Here is an 18,008-nt window from a genome sequence, read left to right as displayed (position 1 = left end):
TTATGCGTCTGAAGTAAAATTTCATTGCATCCTCTTCCTCGTAATCGTAGTCGTGAAGTCCGAATTCAGCTCTTTTATCTAGGAGCAGTCTCAGTTCTTGCCTCGTTTGTTTCGCGTTTATATGGCCGTAGAAGGATTGAAATTCCTTGTAGGTCATATTACGATCTGGATCTGTTACACCATCGTCATCGTCTTCACCACCGAACATTTTGTTATTCAATGGCTGTAATATCTTTTTAATGGCTATACTCTTGACCAATGTTTCGCTCGGTTTTATTCAGTAGTCATTCGATTCAAGAATTTCCAGCAACTCGTGTGAATTTCTGCAATAATATAATTTTATTATTATTATTATGATCGAAGGATTAGATATATTTGATTAATGTTTTTAGGTTCCTTATTCATTTTTCCCAAATTAATTTATTTTTTAAATTAGTATATATTCAATAAATTATTGCGTCACGATTCAAAAAGAGCAGGCCTGGCATTACCGAGTTGGGGTGTGGGTCAGGAGGGGGTTGGGGGAGGAAGGGGGGTGGGGGAGTGTGGCAGTGTATGTATAAGACTAGGCGGTAGGCGATATTAAGCATGATATGAGTCAAAAAACATGTTTTATCTTTGATATTCCTTCATTCTTGACTCATATTAAGCTCAATAATAAAATCTGTTTCCATGCCGATGATTTTTCTTTAAGNCCCCCCTAATCTCTTTCTTTTGCAACTGTAAGGAAAAGACAAGCGAATAGAACGAACTTGTGACCTTTACGAAAAGAAGACGACGAATAAAAGCGAGAAATGATGAAAAAAGAAGAGGCATATACGCCACAGACGATAAAGTCCAAAGGAGCGTGTCTCCCTTCACAAATTAAGGCGCGCGCGCGAGTGAGGGAGAGAGAGAGAGAGAGAGTGAGGCACACGGGACGAAAGTAAAAAGGCCATTGCGCATCCATTAAAATCGCGACTCTGCGTGCGCGACTATTAGAATGACAAGTGGCATCGCTGACAGTGCCAAATTAGTTTGCTTCTTTCTCTCATTCACGTAATGTATAATACCGTCGCTGTTGTTATTTTTTCACCGCTGTCAAACGTATACCAGCCGTCAAGCAGCGAGACAATCGTGCGGCAATTACGTTTTGAAGGAGCTGTTAATCCTTTTTCTTTCTGGCTCGATGAATTTTTAGCGCGACGACGACGACGATCAAAACTTGTCCTAAAACGTCGCGTATCTGCGAGATAGAATATCTTTTTATACTTTCTCGCGGGGGGTTTACGAGGTGAATTACTCTCAGTGGAAGGGAACAACTGGCGGCGGTCGCAGACGCACAAGTTGAATTAACTTGCTGGTGCCGCTCAGGCAGCGCAGATAGCCGCGATGGTAATATTGTTTTAAAGTGAAATGCATTTCAAGTGGCTTGCCACTGCTACTGCTGCTCAGCCTCCGTATGCCTATGGGGTGTAGCGGTCTTTTTGATGGATTAGGATTAATGGATTCTCGAACGTTTTTGATATTATATTCAATGCCGCTTCGAGAAGTTTCATTTGAATTTTCACAGAGTAAAATATAAATTCGATTTGCGGTCTCGCGATGAATGCAGTTGCATGTATACATTTTTTGCGGAAGCCGTTGTGAATTAATTACTCGAGGGACGACGCCCCGGCGCACTCGAAAGATTCGCCCCATAAAAAAAAGTTCGAACGAGAAAAGCGCAGAATAATTAAACCACTCCTATACATTACAGTTCGATATAATCTCGCATATACGAGCCCGCGTGTGCGAAGCTGTGGCTCCGATGCAAAGCACACACAACATAATGCGCATGGGAGGCGCAGGTGCGCGAATTTCGCGTCTGGGGCCCCGTGCGCGGCGACGCGCTTACCATGCTCCGGCGAAAATAATAAAACAATAACTCATTATCATGCATATTATACGCGCATCGAAGCGAACTCCTTCTTTCTCACCTGCTGCACACTCCGGTCCATTAATGCGCGAGTCTTAGCCGCGCGCAATATTGTGTATTATATACTCGCAGCTCATCCATCATCGCCTCGGCTCGAGCTCGTTTTCTGGAGCGCTGCCGCCGCACCTTATAATACACGTCCGCGTGCTTGTACAGAGTAGAGAGCTTGGGCAAGAGAGAGAGAGAGAGAGAAGAGATAAGTCGACATAGTCGAAATTTGCCCCCGGGTTAGAAAGGAGACGGGAGTTTCGATTATGGAGGAGACTAAGTTGCAGGGGCATAATGCGCTAATTCGCTAGCTGAAGTTTCTGCGCCATGGAGACTGGAGGTGAGCGCGTGTATGAATATAGGAACACTTAGACTACTCGAAACGCGCCTCCCTCCATGTTCTACGGTAATATAAGCAATAAATTGACAAGCTCGCCGTATAAAAGCGGGTATGCATTCGAAAATCGTCTCGTGGTTAGCATAACGTAATTTTTTGTTGTACCGTATAAGCCTCGATGCTCGAAAAAAAAAGTACAATCAAATTCTACGAGCCTCCATTGCGGCGGATGCACTTGCGGAGCCATTCCGATAACAATGATAAACGAAAAAGATACGCACGTGGCACACAGAGAATGGAAAAAAGTCGTCAAAGCCGCTCGCAGGCGAGCCGAAAGAGTGCACGCACACATAAGCAATGTTTAGAAGCGCGCCCGTGCCTGAGTTCTTTTCTGTAGCGGTCGAGCCGCGCGGCATATAAACCATTCTAAATATTCAAGGCAAGTAAAATAAAGCGCGCGGGAAAAGCTCGGGGAAAATCCTCGAAAGCTTTCACTGCGCGGAATACGACTTCAAAACGATGTCTCCCGACGGCATGCCCAACGTCAATCCCAGCGGGCATAAAGCCCTGTGAAACGCGTAGAGAGAGCACCACCGCGCGTATATGGTATACGCATTTTATCCGGCTGCATTATAGTGGTATATACTTACTCGGGCGCCCACATATGTGTAGCATACGAAGCTTCTGTTGCTGCTGCTACTGCACACGCGGTGCATATGATTTTTTTTTTTTTTTTTGTAAATACCACTGCTACTACTGGGGGCCGTTACTGCTACAGTCGTCAGAGAAGCAGAAAGCTGCGCGAGGCTGCGTCAAAAGCTGCACGTAACGCGTAATGTTGAGGCTCGCGCCAACGCTTTTCCACGTCCACGCGCGTACAAATAGAAAAGTAGTGCAGCAGCGGCAGCGGCGACGACGATGACTTTGAACTCGCTCGCGCGCGTACGAGGCTTTTTGCTCTTTAACGGCGAAAAATATTTTAACCGACTCACGACAACGACGAGAGAAAACGACGGCGGAGAGCGAGAGAAAAAAAAAGCGAGCAAAAGAGCCTCGTCGCTGGGCTCTCTCTGTGTGCGCGAACGAGAAAAACGTCGCGCGTGCCCTGCTGCAGCCCGCCCGCATGAAAATTAATTAGAGCCTACGCAGAAAGAAAGAGAGCTCGGGCCGAGAGACTAAGAGCATGGCAAAGCGTCGGCTTTTTAAATGAAGAGGCTGCACACACCATTGCCGGGGCGGGCGACTGTGCCGCGGCAGCAGCAGGTCTCAAAAGGCGCGGCTCGCGTCCGCTGCTTGCGCGAGACTATACGCTCGTAATATTATGTACTAATCCTCCTTGGTAATTAAAATAATAATTTTTTAAATCTCGTTGGATTTTTTTATTCGTACCGCGGAGAGAAGATCTGAATCGTGGCAGAGCAGATGTCTTTTTGCGTAAGAAGCTTTAAAAGAGTGACCAATTTTATTAAGTAGTTGCTATACTGTCTTTTATCGATTGTTATCACTAGCAGAGAAAAAGTTTATATAAAATATCTTGAATTTTCATATGCTTTCTTTCGTGTTTTCAAAAACAAATGGAAATTATCAATTAACCATTTCAATATTTTACTTGCTCTTAAGTAAAACCGTTTACGCTGTTTTCGATTACCAAGTAATTTCTTGGAAAGTTTCTACGTGAAAAATTTGCAACAATGTAGTCTTCAAAAGACAGTTGAAAGAAACTCGGTACCAATGTAGTACCTCTCAAACGCATTCATCTACAAACAAATGCGACAAATTTAAACGTGTCCGTGTCTTTTGAACTACTTTACATTGATCTGCCCCATTCGAGTAATTTATTATAAAAATCAAAGGGAGCAGTTCTGCTCTTCGGCGAACTCATCCGCTCTCGCAACTCGACGTCGTGCGCTCTCGACGCACACGTATACTTGGCAGGATTTAATTGAAAAACCACGTCCGTCACTTGCAGTCATATTGAATTCTATTATACATCAGCGTGTCATTGGCTGAAAGTGGACGCGCTTAATTTGAGCTCGCGAGCAACCCTTTTCATCAGCGCACGATGACAGCCTGCGTTATTATGCTCGCGCGCGCGTTTGACGAGGGCCGGATGAGGGTCTCTCAGATTTGAATTCAACGATCGAGAGAAAAAAAGAAGAAGCAGGACATCGTTTAACTATGTATACCTCGCTATAATATCGTTACTCTCGTGCGGAGGAATAAAAAACGCGTCTCGTTGGCACTCGATGAGAGAAAGACGAGATTGTTTCTTGATTGGCTCCTTGCTGGGCAGATTATGAACATATCCCCGAGCAAGAATCATTATTCTATCAACGAATCTTTGAGCTACGATGAATGTTTTAAATGTTTCTTTTCTAAGTAAATTGACTTTGTAAAAATAAGTTTTAAATTAACATGTATAAATATTTTTTAAAAATTTTGAAGTAGATGCTGATGTTTAACTACCAACATTAATCAGTAATACTTAATTAGAAAATACTAATCATTATTTACGCGACACTTAAACGAGCTTGTTAGTTCCTCCACACAAACGAATTAAAAATTAAATTACCAAATTGGCGACGAACTAATTTGATTTTTAAATATTTCAATTTTCAAAATTTATAAAAGTAGACTGCAGAGTATATGTAAGTACTCAAAAATGAAGTAATGAAAAACAAACTATAAATAGCAAGACTGCAACGGTATGAATGCGAGTAAGCAGAAGTTATATGTTTCGAGAAAAAACGACATCATTAATATGTAAATATACAATAGGGACTAGACCGTTGTGCATGCGTATGAGTAGCCATCTCATTAGACGGAATAAGCCGAGGAAATAAATTCAATTATTTATATCTGACGGAGTGTTTGCCTGCGCCGAGTACTCGAGCGAAATAATATTCTTACTCAATGCTCGAGCAGTTTCAAATTGTGTACAGAAACGTAGCTTTTTACAAATATCAAAGAGTCTTTTTCATTCTTCAAGCTGCTTTATTATTGTACAATCATAATAATTATCGGTGTATTACAGAAAATTTCTTTTTTTTTTGGAAAAAGTTAGTTTAACTTTTTCATTTTAATCTTGAAAAACTTGTCTGCCGGCTTGAAAAGTATATAAATACAGGAAAAAGGGCGGAACATTCCGAGCGAGGAGCGAGCGAAGTTGCAGTAAGCGCGCGAGGAATATAAACGTCGCGTCGAGTCGCTGAAAAAGAAACCATGGGAATGTTGTTCTCAGACTTTTTCTTTGGCCGCGCGCTTCGTCGCCCTGGTCAAACGCTAAAAATGTTCGCTCCTCGTCGCCGTCGTAGTGTAATATACACGAGATTTGCGCGTGTGCCACCCTAGCTGGGCGCTGAAAGTGCTAAAAACTTTATCGGAGCTAACGCGTTGCCGTGGATCGCGACGAAATACTTGGTAGTGTTTGAAGTAACGAAAAAACAGCCCTGCAAAGGAATACCGAAAGGTCCGGTGTTTTTTCGTTCTTCTTCTTTTTCTGCCCTCGAAAAAAGGCTCAACACTCATACTAGTCTTGATGACCAAAAAATGACCATTCAAAATTATTTATTGTAGATTAACATTCATTGACTTGTTTTTCGCAATTTTTCTGTATCAATTTGTTACAAATATAAAGGGCAAAATTTCCTGAAAATGACAGTTCAATTATTTCAAAAAGTTTAGGAAAGTTTGCAATAACTCTGAATACGACAATACTAATTTGAGAATTGTATTCTAAGCAATCCTTACCCGTAAATTGCTAGTTTTATTTTCGCGCACCAGTTTTATTTATTAAATAATACGGCAATGGACGCGGTACCTCCTTGCATCAACCTGTGTTGATACAAGTTGTTTTTTTAAATCGCGAAAGCTAGATGCTACTTTGGCATCCTCTTGGAAAACTCACGATTTTATATATATTTTTATCTTAATCAAGAGTCGAACACATCAAACGATGATAATTCAACCCTTTACTTAACTCAAATTTTATTAAATAAATTGTACACAAACGAAAAAGTTAGGAATCGGACTGGACTCGAACCAGTGCCACACGCCTATAGCCGGCGCGTACTCTACCATCTGAGCTACCGAGTCCTCTTTCCAAACTCATCGTTATTTGTGTACAAGAGCAGATGTTATTATTTTTGACTCTAATTATTTAATTTTTATATTTTTATCGGCACTTACCTAACAAGTGCCGCCCGAAAAATTAGGTTTTTAAAAAAAAAAAAAAAAAAAAAATTAATTTGAGACTCTACCACCAGATGGCTAACATCTGTATTTATATAAATCTGCAAGTGGCAAAGTCCAAATGATTATATAATATTATGTACAAGTCGTGCTGCGCATGGATTTGTATCATAAAATACTAAAACTAAAAAAGGTCAGGCTCTTGACTTGATGTTGCGTATATGATGCCTAGCCAATTCATTTTGCAGAAACTTGTCTCGTGCATTGAACATTCGTTTACAATGTTGATAAAAATTGTTTTGCTTATCCGACGGCGTATTACCGTCCCTCATACGTCCTCAACGAGCCCGAGCTATCCCGAGATAAAAATGAAAAATGCAATTCTAGAAAAAGCATGAAAATTACGATGATCCGTATGCTTCTGAAATCTGCACGAGCGCTTAATCTGGCCTGGCGCAGCACGCAAAGCAAAATTCAATATTTAATCCGTTGATAAAAGCTCGGGACCAGGCCACAGAAGCAGCAGCAGCAGCAGCAACGTGCATCAGCGTAATTGAAAAAATTGTCACACGAAACGATCGAATCGATCTCTGCAAAACGACGCGCCGCACACGCGTTACCAAGTCTCTCTCTCTCTCTGTCGCTCTCGAGGCAGCTTTCGATGCGGTAAAAGCTGCCGCTCGTGTTGCCGCGGGGGTCGTACCTTGCCCTCGCAGTGGGATCACTTAAATATTCAAAAATGCCCGCCGCACAAGCCGGTTATATTCCGGAACGCCGCGATGTAAAAGCTGCCTCGAGTGCATTCATGAATTATGCCGCTGAAACGATGAAATTAGTAAATGCTGCGGTGGATGTGTGTGTGTATAGCCGGTGTACGAGCACTACTGCACATGTGCACGCAGCAGCACCGGGCGACGATGTGCGCGCGCCCCATCGATCGACGCGCTCGAGTGGATACTTAAGTATGTCGCGCGCTCGCCGGGGCTGCACGGTGTGCAACAAACACAGCCTAGGATGTGCAGAAGAGCATAAGCTGCAGTGCACTGCCTGCGAATTCTTGCGCGCGAATCGTAATTCGTCGATGACGCTCGCGCGAGACTAGTGCAGCGTGTTCGATGATGAGGCATTAGCGCTTGGAATTTCGATGATTTTGCGAAATATTACGATCGTGCTTGACGTGTGTACGGTATAATTGTAGTACGTCGACGAGCCGAATCGATGTACGCAGCGCTGCTGACAATTCAATATCTGATCGATCTGTTATTTCGTGTGTTAGAGATATTTATTTATAAACACACAAGTCGATTATTAATTGGATTTGGACAACGATGTAGTTTTCCGTGCCCTAAGGACGCTTCGGAATAATTTTATATGTTATTGTAACTCGATGTACGATTGACGAATTTGAATTATAATGATTACATTGACAAATTCGACAGCATTCGTAATTCGGGACGTGATCGTAAATTTTGCAGATCGCTTCGGATCAAATTTAATACAACATTGACAAGTTTGAAATGCGCTCTGATTGGCTATTCAGTTACTTACTTGTTCGTCCAATTGACTTCCTGTGAATTCACAATTAAAAAAAGGGAGGGATCGACCAAGTAGACATATTCGTTATTCAATAAATGAATTGATTGAAGATATCCCGGTAATTTAATTTTCTTGTAACTACGTTTCAAAATCGCAACAACAAAAAAAACGTAGCTTCGCGTACGATAACAAAATTCCCTGGAGCGAAAATAATGTACGTGGCGTGAGGTTAATCGTTATATAAAAGTGTGCATCGTCACGAATATTGCTCGGTTAAAAATAATTGCCAGGGAGATTATTTTTCACTCTTATCTTCGAAAATGCACACAGCGTTTGCTTATTATTAATCTCGGGGAAAAAACGATGTGCGATTTCTCGGTGGCGCATTTTTTATTTTCACCTTTTGCCATATCGCGGTGTGGGCAAATGCGAAAATTTCGTGACGTATTGCCATAATATTGTATACATGTACGTGCAGCGATGCAATGGCTTCGGACGTTCGTATTACGCTCTGAACAAGCTGCCTTTTTGTTGCAACAATCGCCAGGCTAAAGTAGATGCGACGTTGCGGGGCTCGGGTCGAGACAGGAAGTAAGTACGTGGGACGGTTAAATTTCAGCCGCACGAAGGACGAAATGAGACTTTTGCCTCGGCAATAGACATGCAAGCTTATATTATTTTACGTCGTTGAATTATTCAGAAAGTACTCTTTGTTATTGTAAATAAAAAATATAGTTATTTTTGATTTTAACTTGATACTTTTATTTCTTCGTTGCATTATATCGAGCATTATATTATATTAAGAACTAGTCAGAAGTGATACAGCTTTTTTAAGTACTCAAACTTTCCGATGTACGACTTCTTATTTGCATAGAATAACTGTCAGCTATATTCACTTGGAATAAATCGCATCACAAGGGCTTCTGAAGCTACCAAGTATAAATATCTCTCGGTGTATCAGTTTATCAAATAATAACACGCGTCAAGCTATTTCAATTGATATCCATCATTCTTAACAATCAGGCTGACTTTTGAATGTAAAAATCAGAACTTCAACGCTGTGCCATTTATTTTTTCAAGAAAAGAAAAACTTGCAAAAAAATGTTAAATATCCTCGACTATAAACCGACATTTTTCTCTTTTTACGAGCCTACAGCGACGAATAATATTCTATTGTTTCTCAAGTAGGTCGCGATCCCTCAAAGAGTATTTTATGTGTGCGGGGGTTGTGACTCTCTCGCGCGCGCGCTCGTGTTGATAGGGTCGGGAGGACAAAGACGACTCTATATACGCGTGTGCCTAAAAGAATACAGGAGGGTAGAAAAATGAAAGCAGAAAGATCTAGGGGGCGTTGGGAAAAAGAAGAGAGATGATTCGAGAGGGGCCACGCCGCGTGCGGTAGAGAGAATAAGAGAGAGGTCAAGTTCCTCGTGCAAAGTATTACATATCTCTCCCTCTTCGGACGGATGTGACAAACGAAATATCTTGTTAAATTTCATGTTTCTTTCCATCTCCCTCCCAATTACGGCTGAATATTATATTTGTATCACAAAAGCCTGATATTTTCCCGGGGCAGCTGCGAAATCCATGCATGGCAAATGCTTCGCTTTCGAATCGATCGTTTGGTTATTATTATTATATACGATCAGTGACATAACGTAAATTATTGAAAACTTTTTTCATTAAAAACATTTAACAATGAAATACGCCATGACTTTTTCAGCATCGAGGGATTTCAAGGTGTACGTAAGCGCGGCATAAAAAGTTTGGAAAAATGTATATCTGAAAGCTCGCGCGACTCCCTATACATCTTCGCTACCTATATCAAATGAACTCTATACGCGCCGTATATAGTCGGAGGAGGAAAAAAAGAAAGGAACGCGCGCGTCAAAACAGAAAGGTGGCAAATGCATAAATTTGGGTTTTCGCGTGCTCTCGAGCAAGCCAATGCCCCGGCATGTGTGCTTTTAAGTAAATATTGAAATATTTCCCTCGATGGAATATCGCGCGCGCTAGAGCCGGGGGCGAGGAAGAAAGTGCCGAAGGTCTCCCGTGGGAGAGGAGAAGCCGCGCGCCGAAGAGGAGTACACGCGGTGTATAGCAGCGATGGCTCGCGCAAGCTCTTCTTCTTATGTATTATATAGATACGCGCCTAAGCCAACTTTTCTTGCGGGGTTGATGCTGCTGCTGCTTCTGTGCCTTAGGAACCTTATAGCCACCCCCCGGTTCTGCATCGCGATGACAGGGCCACGACGACGTCTGCGTAATCTAATTTGTACCGTCAACGCTTCGTACGGATGATGATGATGGCGCGCGACGCCCTTTTCCTTTCGCTCCGTGGCGTCGGTGTCTTGCGGCCTTCGCGCTGCCCAGCGCACATCTTGCTGTTTTTGTCTCTCTTCAATTTTATTATGTGCTACCCTTTGTTTGTGCTCTTATTTTTCCGAATGGGGTGGCACTAGTTTATACCGATATTCAGTTTGTTGTATTTAACTTTGCTTGGATGTTGAACCATCATTTATGCAATCGTGATTGGAATATTCAATATTGTAATCTTGAGGAGTAACGAAATTCCCTCTGGAATTGTAATCGTTTTGGTCGATTTGTAGAAATTCATGAGGCAAAACTGTTGAAAATTTCATTGATCGATGCGTGTATTTTCGATCGGATACTAGATTACATCTGCAGGATCGGTGCAGCGACAAAGAAAAATTATCAGAACACGTACGGTTGTAATTTTTATAAAATATTTGTATTATTCTTTTCCGTATAGAATCGCGAAAAAAAGGAAAGCAGCAAGAGAAACAGACGAGCCTGCCGCGAACTGAATAATTGATCGTAAAAAGGAGATTCTCAAGTATTGGTACGAGACTCGATTACGTCGAGCGCACACACGGGCTTTTTAGTGTGTGTGTGCGTAGCTATGAGTGTGAGTACACAACTGCTACAAGTTTTTCCAAGTTTATATCTTATCCTTCGCTGTGTACACACGTACTTTTTTCTTCTTCTTTTTTTTCTCCTTTTTTGAGCTTTAAGGCTCGAAACTTTGTGCTCTTTCTTTTCACTGGCTGTATACTGGATCAATTGCCACGTATATAGCCGAACGCAATGTATCGCTTGACAGTCTCGTAATTAGATTACGATTTATTTTTCTCGTCTAGTCGCGCGTTACGCATTTTAATGTACACTTTTCAAATTTTTACCTTTCTCAGACTTTCCTTTGTTATACTTGGCACGGGGAAATCCAAAATGTATTAGTTTCCGTCGCTTTATTTTGTAAAAAAAGAAAATGACGTTTGGATTATATTTATTGCCTATATCAATTTTTTTTTTCATTCCATTTTTCGATCGAACTCGAGTTCAACTTTCTTCGATGAGGGAAGTACATCGACTTTGCCAATCGTGGCCACGCAAGCTCAGCAAAGCTCGCGCAGGAAGTTTCGAGAAAATCCAATGAAAGCGAGTTAATTACTCGTTGCGCCGGTAGTGTGTTAACTACAACTGAACCTCAGCCAATTATGATATGACCTAGACTAATCCGATTTGAAGAACGATTCTCTAGTTCAGCAGCGCATTGTGTGCGTGGTATCGACGTTTGACGCATTGTATGCATCAAGTGAGGCTTATTATCGCTTTATGTGCGAGGCACAACTTGAATCGTGAATCGTAATTTTCATTATCTAAAAATCTCATTACGCAGTAAGTTTTGATTTTTTTCATCGGCTCGATAAGTATAACGCGGCACGTTACAATATCTGCTTCAAGTTAATCATCATAATTTGAGGGTTATCCTTGCAATATTTCGATCCGTTACTACTTGATTTCTTTTGGCAGATTATTAATTCCCAAGAGTTAAGATAGAAATATTTCGATTAGCTGCGTTCGGCACTCCGTCGAGTAGCATCATATTTTCTGTAAGTATGACCCAACAAATAAGTTCTGACAGACCCTACAATTTTTTGTCATATTGTGGCTAATATGTATAGTATATGCGAGCCCTCACTCAATCATTAAATGGTTTATGCTCTATCGTAGAATTTTTTTAGTATAACAACCTGATTGAAGTTTTTTACTTGTGGATTTGAAAGTGACATCTAGCGGTGAAAGTTGAACATATATACACAACATCGTGATGATTCATCGAAAACTCGTATAAGCTTTTATTGAAACACCTATTTCATATAATAACGTACCAAAATAGAAATATTCCATCTTGGAAACAAAAAGAGCCTTAACTGCAGGGAATCAGATCAGGGAATAAATCAGCGAGTCCTACCCAAAGCATTTCGCGTGATTGTGTCTCAAAAATTCATAAAAATTTTTTAATAAACATATGACTATGTACACTTTCATGGCAAAAGTATTCTTAAATTGATTTCAAACTTTTTCACTGGCTCTACAAGTAACCTTCACGACCCTCGAAAACATTCAATCAAAATCACGAAAATCTGCTTACGCAATAATATACTCATGCTTTTATGAAAAAAAACCTTACTTTAATATTAAAATGATAATTCTATATAGTTGACGATCATTTATTATTCGATCTCGTCGATAAAATCGCCAAACGGAGATGTTCAACTCGCTAACGTAATTTCGCAGCTCGCCAAAGCATCGCAGATTGACATTTCTAAATACGGCTTATAATTAATATATAGTCCAGCGCGGAGCGAGCGAGCCGCCGTCCATCAATCAGGCGCGCGGGAGGAAAAAAGCTACAGTCGCAAAATTATTCAGTTACTGGCAGTGACAGTGCGCGCAGAGGCACAGTTGGATAAAGCAGCGCAGTAACGATTACACAAATCAAAACACGATGGTGGCCCACTGTGCTGCTGCTGCTGCGTGTGTCAAAAACGTATACCCCGGGCGAATAGTAGTAGTAGTCGTCGTCGTCGTCGTTGCGCGCCGGGGAACGTCAGTCATACCGGGGGCTGCTGCACAGCGAAAAGCCGTTAATCAACGAATTAGCCAACATATACAGCCGAGTTCAATACGGCCCAGAAACGAGCTCGGCGATATTCCCTCGCGTAATTTGCACTGAATACTCAGCGACGCGTCCGACGCACGCCGCGTTCGTATTATATATGTATGCGCCTACATATACACTGAATATGAACTGTTGCTAATATATAGTGTCGTACAGGCGCTTCGCGAGGGGGGCGGTGTGCTTCACGAAAGAAAAGCTTCGTTTGCGCAGTGAAAAATACTTTACAAGGAACGAAACATTTATTCATATCGCAAAACGGTTTACCGGGGGCAAATTTCTCTTTCCTTTTTCCTGTTGTACTTTTTAATCTCGCTTACGAATATATATTTTTTTCATTCTTACACGACATTATTAATATCCTATAATTAATCTCGTCGAGCTTTATCTGCGAAAGCACCTAACGCGCGACACACTTCTTCATTTGGGCGTGCGTGTGTGTTCGAGCGCTGCTGTGCAAGCTGCGCTCGGTCACAGTACAGGCTTTCGCGCGCCGTGCTTTATAACCAGAGACGAGTTTAATTCTAGCATCAAACTTTTAATTGGCCGACTCGCCTTACAAATTACCGACAGATGGGTCATGCTCTAATGTATTTATACGTATACGCACTTTAACCTCATCCCTCATTTTAAAAAATCTCGCGCGTGGAAAAACTGCTCCGCTGGCGCCGTTTCATTTTTTTTTCCATCCAACATCCCACACACTGTGTTGCGTGTGTTATCTCGTACCTCAGCGCTGGAAAAGTTTACGGCACTTTCGAGCATGAAACAGCCTCGTATGCGTAGATTAAAAAACGCGTCTTTTTTTTAGATTGTCTTTGCGCATCTGCTGATTTATAACGAGTTAGCCGTTACATTATCCTGAAAATAATTTTTAAAGCAACAAGAAAAACTTTTTACTTTTTCGTTTCTTTTTTTTGATCTACAATTAATAATATGTTCGGATTAAAAAAATTCAAGTAAAAGCTTACTCATCATTAACATTCGATAAATATCAAATCTTGAATCATTAGCGAGGTACAACTTTTAGGAAACAGAAAATGATCATTTTTTTGTCACTGCTTTTGCTGGTTCTGGTAAGGACTAGTGTTTGCAATTAATACTTATTAAGTTTGAACATGTGCTAAGTGTTTTTCAATTAAAAAATTGGTAGAAATTAATCATTATTAATGAAGCAAATTGCGACGTGTCAGTCAAACAAAATAGCTTGTTTCGTGGTTTTGTGAGTAATATGGAAATAATACCAGCTTGCTTCGTTTTTCGAAAGTCATGCTTTTTAATTAGTGAATGAATGACCGTAATGGTAGTCGGTTAAAATTATTGAGCTTCATACTGCAAATTGCAAAGAAGCGCAAGGATTTGTGTTTTGTATTGTGCTCCAGTCAAATATGAAAATTAATGTGCCATGCAATATGAGGATTAATGGCTATTTAATCAAAATATTATGATTTTGTTATACACGCTAGAAGAGAACGATTGCGAGTAAATTTCATGAAGTTCTCTTTGTGCTTTAATCATAATACATTGTAAATTCAATTTTCATCATGTATGCTATTTTATGTCAATATGAAAAGACAAGCATGAACAAAAACATTTTATGTAGCGATATGTCTTTAGAATTATTTTTTTCCTTACAAATACAAATTATTTCAGAATAAATACTACTTATATAAAGGAATAAAATATAAACTGTCTAGCAATGATAACGAAAATTAGTTTCATATTATTTTAGTACAGTACCGAACGCATGATTTGATTGACATAAAACATTAGTTTTCTCGTGCTCGCGGGCAAATTCACGTAAATATTTGCATTTAAAGCTAAGATGGATGAATAATTAAGGAGTTCAGGTAACATTTTTCCTTGCAATTCTATAGCTCGTTCCCAGCTGCCCTCTCGTTCTTTTTTCTTCGAGGCAAGCTTCTACACTTGAGTTTTCACTGACGTTAGCTTCGCAAGAGCTTTCTTAGAGGCGAAATTCTCTTGGGTGCTTTCCTCGGCTTGCGTAAATCGTCGGCGTTGTCATCGGAATATTGCATGTCAAATATATACGGACGCGATACTTCTCTCACGCGGAAATCTCTCGTATCGCGTGAGCGTGGCTGGCAAGATATACGTTTTCGGATCTCGACTAGATGTAGCTCAAGATGTCATTTTATGCAAAAAATCTTTAACTGCTGCTTCTATACTTTTTCTTTTGTTGTAAGTTCAGTGTTTTCGAACACATTTATTTAAGCAATCGTGAGATATCGAAAATTAATTAGCTCGTAAAGCCATATCCCAAATGCCAAAAATCTTCCCATGGAGAATCATTGGTTCAATTTACTAGTCAGTTCAAGTACTTTTGCGCTTGGAGCTAACTACTGACAGTTTTCTCAGTACAGGTATAAAGACAGTATTCTCCGAGGTAGCCGTTCTTCCTTTGTCTTCAAATATTGATAGTTCAGGTTAACGAACCAGTTTATTTCTCGACTACCATCGACTACGATCGAAGAAAGGATTACACGTCAGTTAGTTTAAAAACAAGATCCTTGCAGTTAGTTTATAATTCAATGCACTACTTCTCCGCTACGAGTGATCTATTCTCTAAAAAAGTATTTACAAAAAAAGAGCTAAAAAATATTATTAATTGTAATGAAATAAGCGTCAAAACGACTAAATTAATTTTATTTAATTAATTATGTCTCGAGCAAAGCTACGTCGATGTAACGCATAAAACGTTCAAACTTAAGTCGCGCATAAATGTACATTTATACAATTTCAATGAACTTCATTACTCCTTTTGAATGCTCGCCGAGCTTACAAATTTACGTATAAAGGCTTTCAAATAAAACACGCATATATATAATAAAGTCATGTTGTTTCTCAACGATCGTTAAATTATAACGAAGATACTTATAAGCATAATTAAGTTTAACTTGTGGTTAAATTATATTTTCAAGGCATTGAAATAAAAACAAAATGCAAAAATAACTTCTTAATTACAAGCTTGAAGTTACTCGCTCTAGTTAGCAACGTACTGCGATCAGTGAATGTCTGGGAAAATGAATCTTTTGCAGAGCATGTTAACACATTTTTTGTAATTGATCATGTAATTGCAACGTATATTTTACTTAGTTTACAAAATAACGAGCGAAAAAATGATCGAAGTCAAATTACTCGTATAAGATGTTGCGGATTTGATGCCTTCTATGTCTGAAATTTATTGAATAAATAATTTTCCAGAAAATTATTGGCGATTTAAAAGTTATTTTAATGAATCTTTATTTTATTAAGGAAAATTGAAGTACAAAAAAATGAAAATCTGAGCAGATTCTTAAATTTATTTTTTAGACTCATTTATTTGAATAATAGATCATAAATAAATATTATATACAAAAGCCCATCACGAGCTTTGGTTTGAGGCCGCCAAGCAAATATGATATAAATCTTGATTCATTAACCCATCGATGATAATTTCACAAATTTCAAGCGGCAGTCGATGGTGTATCAACTCCCAGAAAGGATAGAGTGCCCACCCACGGAAAAATCTTCTTGCCATAATCTCGCACAAACGCCTAGCACAAGCGTCTCTAAATTTCAAGCAGTGGGAATATAAAAGTTTGGGAAAAAGCCAATCAAATCTGTCCGAGCGCGCGAAGTCATTGTATTCTGTATACGTGAGTAGTTTTTCCGCCTCTTCGGGTCGTAGCTGAATCAGGTCGTTGAGCGTCAGGCCCGGATCATTACCTCTCATTAACATATTGGCCGCAAGTTCCTCGAAAGTCTTTTTCGGTGGCGCCCAAAATTCCCAATCAATATTCCAACATTCGTCATAATTCGCCGGTTTCTCGAATAATTCATGCGTTTAGCGAACAACTTCATGATTTTTACGGCATCGCCTCGGTCCAGTTCGTATCCTTTATTTGCAAGACGTTCGCTGACGACCATGATACCGGATGCATTAGACCACGGTTCAGATCTAGAACAAAAGTCACTCTCGGTGGGAAAAACGAAGTTGGACAGATCGGCACCATGATCCAAGAGTACGTCGATCACATCCGGCAAGAGACTCGCTACGGCGTATCGAAGTGGTGTCCGTCGCTTCTCATCTTTGGCATCGACTTGCACTGGTTGATGTTTTTCTTTGCCTATCTTGAACAGCAACTTCATTAAATCGGGGACATCGATGTCCAACTTGCAAATCAAGTGCAGAGGAGTCAGTCCCTCCGCGTTAACCAAATTTGGATCGGCACCTCTTCTCAGCAGAAATTCAGCCGCATTATTGTTGCTGTTCTGCACAGCCAAGTGCAATGGTGTATTATCCCACTTGTCCCGAGCATCGATCTGCACCGGATAATTTTCTTCTTCACTGATCTGAAGTAACATCTCCGCCAACTGATAGGGCCATTCTACCTTGTAAATATTGTTGAGAGCTGTACGTCCCTCTGCATCGATCAAATTTGTTACCTTCACTATGAAAACTTTCATTGACTTCGGTGTTAGATGTAGCCATGATTTTGTGTACACTCACACTTAACAAAACAAAATCGCTTACAATAAACAAAATACTACTTTTTTTAACGAAAATCACACAATTCACCTGCTGCAGTCGATGCGATATTTCACTTCTCTATTCACTTTTCGGCTTCGTTACGTGTATACTTCAACTAGCATTGGCTACTAGTGGAGGCCCGCTACAGGCCGGTATTCATGACGCGCTTCTGCGCAGAAGAGCCATTTGTTCGATACTGCACTACATACGCTATTATACCTTGTTCAGAATATCAGTTGGTACGTATAAATTCTACATTATCAACGAACTCTGAAACCAAACATTTGTGGCCTCTTGGCGAGTTTACTTGACTACTTAGGTAGGCAATGGAGCCTCTTTAATAGATGTGGCCAATTCTCTGTGAAATTGAATGTCCCAAATTTTTTTTCAACTTGATGTTTCGTACGTTAAAAATGTCCTCAAAAATTGTAGATTTTTGGTGACCTCCTATCACCCGTTTTCAATAGCCCAAAGTTCGAAT

The 18,008-nt window shown here is 40.3% G+C and overlaps 1 protein-coding gene across 1 annotated transcript; it reads right to left on the bottom strand.

The window, feature by feature from the left end:
• Positions 1-277: 277 nt before the first annotated feature.
• LOC106651267 (ankyrin repeat, PH and SEC7 domain containing protein secG-like) lies at positions 278-17,488 on the bottom strand. Its single transcript, XM_014369710.1, has 4 exons — positions 17,443-17,488; positions 16,867-17,384; positions 16,653-16,822; positions 278-323 (listed from the first exon to the last, which is right to left on the bottom strand). Exons 1-4 carry the CDS (start codon positions 17,486-17,488, stop codon positions 278-280), a joined length of 780 nt encoding a protein of 259 aa, XP_014225196.1.
• Between the last annotated feature and the right edge of the window lie 520 nt (positions 17,489-18,008).

Source organism: Trichogramma pretiosum, unplaced genomic scaffold (assembly GCF_000599845.2).
Source record: "Trichogramma pretiosum strain Unisexual culture from Peru unplaced genomic scaffold, Tpre_2.0 scaffold53, whole genome shotgun sequence".
Taxonomy (NCBI): Eukaryota; Metazoa; Arthropoda; class Insecta; order Hymenoptera; family Trichogrammatidae; genus Trichogramma; species Trichogramma pretiosum.
This window is presented reverse-complemented; position numbering and strand designations above follow the sequence as displayed.